The sequence below is a fragment of the Macaca mulatta genome, chromosome 14 (assembly GCF_049350105.2).
Source record: "Macaca mulatta isolate MMU2019108-1 chromosome 14, T2T-MMU8v2.0, whole genome shotgun sequence".
Taxonomy (NCBI): Eukaryota; Metazoa; Chordata; class Mammalia; order Primates; family Cercopithecidae; genus Macaca; species Macaca mulatta.
In genome coordinates, this window is record NC_133419.1 from 5,802,002 (window position 1) to 5,814,319 (window position 12,318).

Here is a 12,318-nt window from a genome sequence, read left to right on the forward strand (position 1 = left end):
TTTTTTTTTTTTTTTTTTGAGACGGAGTCTCGCTCTGTCGCCCAGGCTGGAGTGCAGTGGCCGGATCTCAGCTCACTGCAAGCTCCGCCTCCCGGGTTCACGCCATTCTCCGCCCTCAGCCTCCCGAGTAGCTGGGACTACAGGCGCCCGCCACCTCGCCCGGCTAGTTTTTTGTATTTCTTAATAGAGACGGGGTTTCACCGTGTTAGCCAGGATGGTTTCGATCTCCTGACCTCGTGATCCGCCCGTCTCGGCCTCCCAAAGTGCTGGGATTACAGGCTTGAGCCACCGCGCCCGGCCTTGAATGAGTCTTTTTAAAAATTTAATTTAATTTTAGATTCGGGGGTACATATGCCTGTTTGTTACATGGTATTTTGCATACTGGTGGGTGTTGGGCTTCCAGTGTACCCAGAGTGCCCTCGATGAAAGGGAAGAGAGTGAACATTGTACCTGATAGGTAATTTTTCAACCCTTGCCCCGCTTCCTCCCTTCCGTTTTGGAATCCCCAATGTTGTTATTTCCATCTTTGTTTTTCTTTTTTTTTTGAAATAGAGTCTTGCTCTGTCGCCCAGGCTAGAGTGTAGTGGCCCGATCTCAGCTCACTGCAACCTCCACCTCCCAGGTTCAAGCGATTCTCCTACCTCAGCTTCCCAAGTAGCTGGGATTACAGATGCCTGCCACCACGCCAGGCTAATTTTTGGTATTGTTTGTTTGTTTGTTTTTGAGACGGAGTCTTGCTCTGTCCCCCAGGCTGGAGTGCAGTAGAGCGATCTCGGCTCACTGCAAGCTCTGCCTCCTGGGTTCATGCTATTCTCCTGCCTCAGCCTCCCGAGTAGCTCGAACTACAGGCACCCGCCACCACGCCCGGCCAATTTTTTGTATTTTTAGTAGAGACGGGGTTTCGCCGTGTTAGCCAGGATGGTCTCGATCTCCTGACCTCGATCTCCTGACCCGCGCATCTCGGCCTCCCAAAGTACTGGGATTACAGGCGTGAGCCACTGCGCCTGGCCAATTTTGGGCATTTTTAGTAGAGATGGGGTTTTACCATCTTGGCCAGGCTGGTCTCAAACTCCTGACCTCAGGTGATCCACCTGCCTCGGCCTCCCAAAGTGCTGGGATTACTGGCGTGAGTCATCGTAGCTGGCCTGTTACTTCCGTCTTTATGTCCATGGGTACCCATTGTTTAACTCCGACTTATAGGTGAGAACATGCAGTATTTGGTTTTCTGTTTCTGAGTGAGTTCACTTAGGATAAAGGCTTCCAGTTGCATCCATATTACTGCAAGGGACATGATTTCTTTTTTTCTTTCCTTTTTTTTTTTTTTGAGACAAAGTTTCGCTCTTGTTGCCCAGGCTGGAGTGCAATGGCGTGATCTCGGCTCACTACAACCTCTGCCTCCCGGGTTCAAGTGATTCTCCTGCCTCAGCCTCCCAAGTAGCTGGGATTACAGGCATGCACCACCATACCTGGCTAATTTTGTATTTTTTAGGAGAGATGGGGTTTCTCCATGTTGCTCAGGCTGGTCTCGAACTCCCTTCCTCAGATGATCCTCCCACCTCTGCCTCCCAAAGTGCTGGGATTACAGGCATGAGCCACCATGCCTGGCCAATTTCATTCTTTTTTATGGCTGCTGAATGAGTCCTTAATGTGACCAGAGCACTATGGTGTATGGGATATGGAAGAAAAGAATTACATATCCACCCCCCACTGTTATATATCTGAGGAGAGAATGGTTAGGTGCATAGACATTAAATAGACAATACTTCTTGAGACAGTATTTTTTGGTAGCAGCTTTATTGAGATATTCATATACCATAAAATTCACCCATCTAAAGTGTACACTTCGGTGAGTTTGTTTGGGTTTTTTTTTTTTTTTTTTTTTTTTTAGACAGGGTTTTACTCTGTTGCTCAGGCTGAAATGCAGTGGTGCAGTCATGGCTCACTGCAGCTTTGACCTCCCAGGCTCAAGTGATTCTTCCACCTCAGCCTCCCTAGTAGCTGGGACTATAGGCACACGTCACCGCACCCAGCTAATTTTTGTAGTTTTTGCAGAGACAGGGTTTCGCCATGATGCCAGGGCTTTCAGTGGTTTTTAGTATATTCACAGAGTTGTGCAACTATCACCACAATCAATTTTGGAATGTTTTCATCACCCGAAGAAGATGCCCCCACTCCTTACCCATTACCTCCCTGTCTTCCCATCTGCTCCAAGCCCCTGGCAAGCACTAGTGTACTTTCTGTGTCTGTAGATTTGCCTGTTCCAGACATTTAGAATGAACAGAATGAGCAATATATGACCTTCTGTGTGACTTCTTTCACTCAGCATCATGTCTTCAGGGCCCATCCATGTTGCAGCAGGTGTCAGAGGCCCATTCCTTTTCATTGCTGAATACTATTCCACCGTATGATTGGACATTATGTTTATCCATTCATCAGCAGAACGTATTGCCACTTTTTGGCTATCATGAATAACGTGAGTGTTCGTGTGCAGGCTTTTGTATGGACATGTTTTCAGTTCTCGGGTATATATGTAGGAATGGAATTGCTGGGTCATATGGTAAGTCTATTGTTATGCAATTTTTTTTTTTAAAGACAGGATCTCCTCTGTTGCCCAGGCTGGAGTGCAGTGGTGCAATCACAGCTCACTGCAGCCTCCACCTCCTGGGCTCAAGCAATCCTCCTGCCTCAGCTTCCCAAGTTGCTAGGGTTACAGGGATGTACCACCATGCCTGGATAATTTCTTTGATTTTTAATAGAGATGAGGTCTTGCCTTGTTCCCCAGGCTGGTCTGGAACTCCTGAGCCAAAGCAGTCCTCCTGTCTTGGCCTCATGAAGTGCTGGGACTACAGGCGTGAGCCACTGCACCTGGCCTAATTTTTAATTTTTAAAATTTTTGTTTATTATATAGAGACGGGGTCTTGCCACATGGTGCAGGCTGGTCTGGAATTCCTGGCCTAAAGCACTCTTTCTGCTTTGGCCTCCCAAAGAGCTGGGATTGCACGTGTGAGCCACGGTGCCAGACCAGTAACTCTGTATTTAAGCTTTTGAGGAACGGACAGACTGTTTGCCAACATGGCTGCACCATTTGACCAGCCATCCATGAGAATTCTGGTTTCTCCACATCCTCACCAACACTTGATATCATCCATCTTTGTGATACTAGCTGTCCTCCTGAGTGTGAAGTGGTGTCTTCCTGTGGTTTAGATCTGTACTCCCTATTGGCCACAGGAGGCAGTCTTACACTTACAGTGGCCTCCCCTTATCCTTGGGGGATACATTCCAAGACCCCTCATGGATGCCTTAATCTGTGGATAGTACCAAACCTATACAATCAACTTTGTATCCTCAGGTTCTGCTTCTGTGGATTTAGCCAACTAAGGATTGAAAATATTTGTGGAAAAAGAAGAAAGCTAGATAATAACAAAAAATAATACAAAATGTAAAAATACAGCATAACAACTGTTTACATAGCATTTACATTGTATTCATTATTGTAAGTAACCTAGAGATGATTTAAAGTGTACAGGAGGGTTGGGCGTGGTGGCTCACACCTGTAATCCCAGCACTTTGGGAGGCCGAGGTGGGTGGATCACCTGAAGTCAGGAGTTTGAGACCAGCCTGGCCAATGTGGTGAAACCAGGTCTCTACTCAAAATACAAAAATTAAGGCCGGGCGCGGTGACTCACACCTGTAATCCCAGCACTTTGGGAGGCTCAGGCGGGCGGATCACCTGAGGTCAGGAGTTCAAGACCAGCCTGGCCAATGTAGTGAAACCCTGTCTCTACTAAAAATACAAAAATTAGCTGGTCATGGTGGTGGGGGCCTGTAATCCCAGCTACTTGGGAGGCTGAGGCAGGAGAATCACTTGAACCCTGGAGGCAGAGGGTGCAGTGAGCCGAGACCATGCCATCGCACTCCAGCCTGGGCAACAATAGCAAAACTCCATCTCAAAAATAATAAAATAAAATAAAAATACAAAAATTAGCCAGGCATGGTAGCACATGCCTGTAGTCCCTGCTACTCCAGAGGTTAAGGCAGAAGAATCGCTTGAACCCGGGAGGTGGAGGTTGCAGTGAGCCAACATCACACCACTGAACTCCAGCCTGGGGGACAGAGTGAGAGTGTCTCAAAAAAAAAAAAAAGTACACAGGAGGATGTGTGTAGGTTATGTGCAAATACTACACTATTTTCTTTTTTTTTTTTTTTTTTTTTTTTTTTTGAGACGGAGTCTGGCTCTGTCACCCAGGCTGGAGTGCAGTGGCGCGATCTCAGCTCACTGCAAGCTCCGCCTCCCGGGTTTACGCCATTCTCCTGCCTCAGCCTCCCGAGTAGCTGGGACTACAGGCGCCCGCCACCTCGCCCGGCTAGTTTTTTGTATTTTTTAGTAGAGACGGGGTTTCACCGTGTTAGCCAGGATGGTCTCGATCTCCTGACCTCGTGATCCGCCCGTCTCGGCCTCCCAAAGTGCTGGGATTACAGGCTTGAGCCACCGCGCCCGGCCTACTACACTATTTTCTATAAGGGACTGCACACTCATAGATTTTGGTATCCATGGGGGTCCTGCAACTAGTTCCCCTTAGATTCCAGGAGACAGATGTATATACGAGGTTTTTCCTGTGTAGTAACAGACAGGGAGTGTTGGCAGCATGGATAGCCTGGGTAAAGGGGTGATTCACATCCCTGGCAGGAGGGAGAGGAATGGTGGGAGCTTTCATCGTACTGCTCAGAATGGTGCACAATCTAAAACTATGATTTTTTTTTCTTTTTTGAGGTGGAGTCTCACTCTGTCCCCCAGGCTGCTGTGCAGTGGTGCAATCTCAGCTCACTGCAACCTCTGCCTCCCGGGTTCAGGCAATTCTCTTGCCTCAGCTTCCCGAGTAGCTGGGATTACAGGCACGCACCACCATGCCCAGCTAATTTTTGTATTTTTAATAAAGACGGTTTTGCCATGTTGGCCAGGCTGGCCTCGAACCCCTAACCTCAAGCAATCCACCTGCCTGGGCCTCCCAAAGTGCTGGAATTACAGGCATGAGCCACCGCGCTCGGAGTTTTCCATCTAATATTTTCAGATGGTGGTTGACCATGGATAACTGAGACTTCAAAAAGCACAATCACCAGGCAGGGTGGCTCATGCCTATAATCCCAGTACTTTGGGAGGCTGAGACGGGTGGATCGCTTGAGTCCAGGAGTTTGAGACCAGTCTGGGCAGGGTGGTGAAACCCTGTCTCTACACAAAAATACATCAATTAGCTGAGCATGGTGGTGCATGCCTGTAGTCCCAGCTCCTCAGGAGGCTGAGGTAGGAGGATCACCTGAGCTCGGGGAGTAGAGGCTGCAGTGAGCCATGATCATGCCACTGCACTCTAGCCTGGGCAACACAGCAAGACCCTGTCTCAAACAAACAACAAATAAACAAAGGTGCAAACTGTAGCTGAGCAGGAACTGCTGTAGGTGCAGCCATATCAGTGTTTTTAAACATAAGGCCACTGATCCAGGCCAGAACCCAGCGTGGGATTTGCACTTAGATTTGCACAGGGAGCTCCTCTGGCCCTTGTTGAGTTCACTCTTTTCTGCTCATGACTCAAAGAGGGAGAGGCTGGGTCAGGACAGCCCATCTCAGCTCTTACAGAAGTAGAAAAACAAATTGTGCACCTTAGGGGCAGTTAGGACTCTTAGGGTTACCCTGAATGAGTCAAAATAAACAAGTCCTTCATTAAACTCAGATCGCTCTGCAAGGGCGTTTCCCTCCTGGAAAGGACGCTGTAATTACCTCCAGTCTGACTCTTCCTATCAGAGGTTAGATTTCTGAGCAAGCATCGGATACATACCTTTGGAGAGACTTGGCTACAGACGCTATATTTAATCCGCTGCCATGAATAATGCCTTTGTGTTCTGTATAAAGCCCAGGAGATCTTATCAGTCATGCAGAGGGGGCCAGTCACATCACTTTATCTGACACGGTGCATGCTTTGCAGAGTCCTCTTTTGGGATGACTGCCTCATGGTTACTGCCAAGGCTTTGATGGGGAAGGGGGCTAAGAGTTAACCTTGAGGCCGGGCGCGGTGGCTTACAGGGGTAATCGCAGCACTTTGGGAGGCCAAGGTGGGCGGATCATTTGAGCTCAGCAGTTTGGGACCAGCTTGGCCAACATGGGGAAACCCCATCTCCACTAAAAATAGAAAAAATTAGCCAGGCATGGGGGCAGGCGCTTGTAAGCCCAGCTACTCAGGAGGCCGAAGCATGAGAATCGCTTGAACCCAGGAGGCAGAAGTTGCAGTGAGCTGAGATGGTGCCACTGCACTGCAGCCTGGGCGACAGAGTAAGACTCCATCTCAAAAAAAAAAAAAAAAAAAAAAAAAGTTAACCTTGAGACTCCAGGGGAGTCTTACAGCTGCTTAGATGGCTTTTTGAGAAATGGTTCAGAGCTGCTTGCTTTGATACCCTTTTCAGCCTGTGGCAAACATCTGCTTAGTGATCTTGCTGGTTTCAAAAATGGGATCCATTCCTTTAAAACTGGCCAGGCCATGGGAGTCAGCTGCATGCCTACTAAATAATATGTAAATACTGTTGTTTTGTTGTTGTTGTTGTTGTTGAGATAGGGTCTCACTCTGTTGTCCCGGCTGGAGTACAATGGTGTGATCATGGCTCACTGCAGACTCTACCTCCTGAGCTCAAGGGATCCTCCCACCTCAGCTTCCCAAGTAGCTGGGACTACAGGCCCACGCCACCACACCTGGCTAATTTTTTATTTGTTAGAGAGATGGGGTTTCGCCGTGTTGCCAAGGCTGGTGTTGAGTTCCTGGCCTCAAGCGATCCTCCCACCTCAGCCTCCCGAAGTGTTGGGATTACAGGTGTGAGCCATCATTCCTGGCCCATACATATTGTCGATTGCTTTGCAAATTGCTCTAAGCTAAGGTTATAGCTGGTGGAATGTAGTTTTGCCAAATTACTCTTTCAGAGTCATTGAGGCAGAGCTTGCAGGATCTGTGCTGGTACCTCTCGGGTGTGTCGTCCGGCCCAGCTCCTCCCTCACTCCGGCAGTGTGTGGCATCTCCACCCGGATGTCCTGGCGACATTTCACATGTGGCAGGTCCAGGCATGAATTCTCAGCTTCCGCCCCAGCCTGCCTCCTTCCCTCCCTGAGACTGTCCCATGTCAGTACCTGGCTTCACTGAGTGGGTGGCTCAAGTCAGGAGCCTGACAGCCCGTTTCACCAGCACGTGCAGCTCAGGGTGCCTCTGCAGACTGTCTTGTGTGGGTCATTGTCCACACTGTCACTGTCCCTGTCACTGACAGACTGGGCCAGGCCCGGGCACCTTAATGGAAGACAGCCTCAGCTTCTTACGGGTCCTGCTTCCCCATCCATGCTCCATACAGCAGCCAGGGTGGTCTTTAGAACAGAAATAGTGGCAGGTTCCCTTTCCTCTGGGCCCTGGGATGCTTCTCCATCACTAGCACAAAACCCTGCCACCTCCCACCGGCTGCCTCTGCCTTCCTCTCCAAGCTTGGCCACCTGCCCTTGAACCCAGACACCCTGCCCTTGACCCCAGCTACCCTGCCTTTGACCCCAGACACCTGCTTTTGACCCAATACCCTGCCCTTGATCCCAGCTGGCCTGCCCTTGACCTTAGCTGTCCTGCCACTGACCCCAGATACCCTGTCCTTGACCCCAGACACCCTGTCCTTGACCCCAGACACCTGCCCTTGACCCCAGCCACCTGCCCTTGACCCCAGCCTCCTGCCCTTCCTTCCCATGGTCGCTCCTTCTCCTGGCTTCACTGTCTCCTGAGAGGTCCCCTTGGCACCTCCCCTTCCTGCACCAGAGCGCTGCTCATGCATTGCTTGTTAGCGTGGTCTACGCCGTGGGAGGGCAGAGGGGCCTTTTCTGCTGGTGTCAGCTCCTCTCCTCGGCAGGCACATTGGAGGCCGTCAACAGATGTCTGTAATGTGGACAGATGTGTGAAGTCGGGTGCCTTTCCAGGGCCTGTCAGTGGATGGTTCGTGTTTTGGCTGGTGGAGGACTGAGCCAGGCTGATTTCTGTAACGGGATCTTCGAAACTGTGATAGCCACTGATTTTGAGCATCAGTGGGCGAAAATCATCCTGTGATGAGAACACGCACACCCATCCACACACACACACCATACACACGACCACACACGCACACACCATACACACACAACCACACACACATGCACCCACACACACCCACCCCACACACACCCACCCCCCACACACAACCACACACAGGCCACGCACCCACACACACCACCCACACACCCACCCCCCACACACAACCACACACACGCCCACGCACCCCCCACACACACCACACATACACCACACACACTCACCCCACACACAACCACACACACCACACACACGCAACACACACACACCCACACACAACCACACACCTGCCCATGCACCCCACACACACACCACACACACCACACATACACCACACACTCACCCCCACACACAACCACACACACCACACACATACCCCCACACACACCACACACATATACACACATACACCACACACACACCACACATGCACACACACACCACACACACCCCACATACACATACACATACCACACACACATATGCCCACACACACCACACATACATATACACGTATACCACACAGATACCACAAACACACCACATACACATACATATACCACACATACATATGCCCACACGCGCGCACACACACACACACATACACACATATACACGTATACCACACAGACACCACACACACAAACACACCACACACACCACATACACATACCACATACACATATACACACACATACACGTATACCACACAGACAACACACACACAAACACAACACACATATACATCACACACACCACATACACATACCACACACACATCTACATACACACACACGAGTTTTTGGATTTTTATTATGGTCCTTGATAGTTTTTTCCTCTTAGCTTCTCTTTTTTTTGGTTTTTTTTTTTTTTTTTTTTTTTTTGAGACGGAGTCTCGCTCTGTCGCCCAGGCTGGAGTGCAGTGGCGCGATCTCGGCTCACTGCAAGCTCCGCCTCCTGGGTTTACGCCATTCTCCTGCCTCAGCCTCCTGAGTAGCTGGGACTACAGGCACCCGCACCGCGCCCGGCTAATTTTTTGTATTTTTAGTAGAGACGGGGTTTCACCGTGGTCTCGATCTCCTGACCTTGTGATCCGCCCGCCTCGGCCTCCCAAAGTGCTGGGACTACAGGCGTGAGCCACCGCGCCCGGCCCTCTTAGCTTCTCTTTTATCCATTTAGTACTTTGTGGCAGGCAGCTTGGGAGGAGATGGGGGAGGCACAGTGAGAAGGGCAGGAGCCGCCGCCCTGGGGGACCAGGAGGGGATGGGGGCCCAGGAGGGGATGGGGGCTGTGCTGTGCTGAGCGGCTGTGCCGAGGAGCCTGGAGGAAGGCAGCCGGAGCCAGGATGAAGGGATGGGAAGAATGTAGCAGACCCCGAAGCAGTTTTCTGTAGCCAGACGGGACGCTGTCCCCAGGGGCTGTGCTTGCGTCTGGGATACAGCGCCCCAGGATCTGCTGAGCCCGTGGGCCGCCAAGGCAGGTGCTGCTTCAGCCGCTGCCTCCGAGGAAGAAGGCCCGCTCGGTCCGCGAGCACCCATTCTTGAGGCGTCTGCACATGTGACTCATGGGGTCTCCGTGGGTCTCTCTGAAACCCCAGAACAGTTTCTCGGAAGAGCAGCCACATAGACACCAGAGGCAGAGGCATTTGGGATTGATCTGTGCTCGAAGTTCAGGGTCTAGGGCTGTCGTGGGCCCCCTCGTGGACTCCTTCGTGGACACTCTGGGCCTCTTCTAATGCCAGCCTCCAAGGGCCTGGCTGTAAGATTGAGATTTGTCTGTGCTGTGCGAGTTGCTGAAGCGCCACGGGCTTTGCGTCAGCAGGTGTGTCCTGGATGCTGGCTTGGAGGCGTGGTTCCGGGGGACATCCAGGGCTGGGGTTGGGGTACCACGGGCCTGGATGCTGGCTTGGAGGCGTGGTTCCGGGGGACATCCAGGGCCAGGACTGGGGTACCACGAGCCTGGATGCTGGCTTGGAGGCGTGGTTCCGGGGCATGTCCAGGGCCAGGACTGGGGTACCACGGGCCTGGATGCTGGCTTGGAGGCGTGGTTCCGGGGGACGTCCAGTGCTGGGGTTGGGGTACCACGGGCCTGGATGCTGGCTTGGAGGCGTGGTTCTGGGGGACGTCCAGGGCCAGGATTGGGGTACCATGGGCCTGGATGCTGTTAAGTGGGGAGGAAGAACTTAAGTTCAGAAGGAATGGCACTTCTGTATGGGGGTTTTTTAGTATCTGGTCCCAGAAAGTGTGTTACATTTTCTCCTTCTCCTTCCAGGTAATTCCTGAAGATGGCAGAAGCTCACCAAGCTGTAGCCTTTCAGTTCACGGTCACTCCGGATGGGATCGACCTGCGGCTGAGCCATGAAGCTCTTAGACAAATCTATCTCTCTGGACTTCATTCCTGGAAGAAGAAGTTCATCCGATTCAAGGTTTGCTGAGATGTGTTGAAATCTACACAGTATGCCTTTTAATGTCTAAGAACGGGGCTCTTGCAGCGATTGAGGTCTACGTGTTTCAGACTGGCGATTGCATATCACTTACCTATCTCCACGGTACTTAAGGCTTGGGGACACCGTTACACGGACTTTAGCTCACTGGATGCTTGGAGCAGCTCCATTAGGCAGGTAGAGGGAGTTGGCATGCTCTAAAGCAGGCTGGGAAATCGAGGCTCAAAGGGCCAGCGACCTACTTAATAGAAGGCAGAGTAAAGACTAGAATTCACATCTTCTGTCTGAGTCAGAATCCTTTGCACCTTGTTCAAAAAGGATTTTTTCTGGGCCAGGTGCAGTGGCTCACACCTGTAATCCCTGCACTTTGGGAAGCTGAGGTAGGCGGATCGCTTGAGCTCAGGAGTTTAAGACCAGCCTGGGTGACACGACAAAACCCCATCTCTACAAAAAATACGAAAATTAGGCAGGTGCGTTGGCATGCATCTGTAGTCCCAGCTACTCAGGAGGCTGAGATGGGAGGATCGCTTGAACCTGAGAGGCAGAGACTGCAGTGAACCATGATTGAGCCACCACACTCCAGCCTGGGCAACAGAGCGAGACTTTGTCTCAAAAAAAATTTTTTTTTTCCCAAACTTCAGCAAGTAGATGTAATAATTACTTCGTTGATAAAACATTCACATACTAGAAACTCTCCACATAAGGGCCGGGCATGGTGGCTCATGCCTGCAATCCCAGCACTTTGGGAGGCCAAGGTGGGTGGATCACAAGGTCAGGAGATTGAGACCATCCTGGCTAACACGGTGAAACCCCGTCTCTACTAAAAACCACAAAAAATTAGCCGGGCGTGGTGGCAGACGCCTGTAGTCCCAGTTACTTGGGAGGCTGAGGCAGGAGAATGGCCTGAACCCGGGAGGTGGAGCTTGCAGTGAACCGAGTTCGCACCACTGCACTCCAGCCTGGGTGACAGAGCGAGACTCCATCTCAAAAAAAAAAAAAAAAAAGAAACTCTCCACATAAGTTCAAATACAGTCGAGTTGACATGTTCTCAATTCTGTTTATCTAAAGAAGTGGAACTCTGTTCTTTTTTAAGCAAGTATCTTGTTTTTCCATGTATTTTCATTTATTTTAAACATCATAGAAGGAATAAGTGCACGTTTGAAAACACGCAAACTAGATGAAAGTTCATCAAGTCGAAAGTGGACGCCCCCGCCGACCCCCGCCAGCCCCAGCAGGAGCTCAGTTCAGTTTGTGGACTTCCCAGTGCTCCGTCTCTGAGGGCGGCACTGAAGTGGGCCACTGAGAAAGCCCCGAGCTCAAGAGTGGGTGGCAGCAGGGACGGCAGGGAGGTGGGCGAGCCCCTGGGAGCCAGCACAGCTGCACAGGTGTCCCTGGGGCTCAGCCTGTGGATTCTTGGGCCCAGATAAATAACCCACCAAGGCGACATCCGAGATGTCACTGAGGCACTAGCTCGGCTCACCGAGGGCTGCTCTTTTTCACCTTGGAATCTGGGAAAATAGAAGCTCGGATGCAGAGGCTTGGCCATCATATTCAACCCAGTGGGAATGTTGTTCTCCCCCTCCCCTCCCCTCTCCTCTTCTTTTTTTTCTTTTTTTGAGACAAGGTCTTGCTCTGTTGCCCAGAGTGGAGTGCAGTGGTGTGATCACGGCTCCCTGTAGCCTCACTGGGCTCAGGCAATCCTCCTGTCTCATCCTCCCGAGTAGCTGGGATCATAGGTGCACACCA

The 12,318-nt window shown here is 51.0% G+C and overlaps 1 protein-coding gene across 23 annotated transcripts in view; it reads left to right on the plus strand.

The window, feature by feature from the left end:
* Window positions 1-12,318, plus strand: part of CPT1A (carnitine palmitoyltransferase 1A) — an 85,411-nt gene that overhangs the window by 18,819 nt on the left and 54,274 nt on the right. For all 23 annotated transcript variants that reach the window (XR_013403453.1, XR_013403444.1, XR_013403445.1 and 20 more), the window contains one exon: window positions 10,401-10,554. Coding sequence is in view for 13 of the 23 variants with exons in the window: in XM_077961841.1 (XP_077817967.1) it covers window positions 10,414-10,554 (141 nt within the window). In the remaining 10 variants the exon portion in view is untranslated. The remainder of the gene's footprint in view (window positions 1-10,400; window positions 10,555-12,318) is intronic.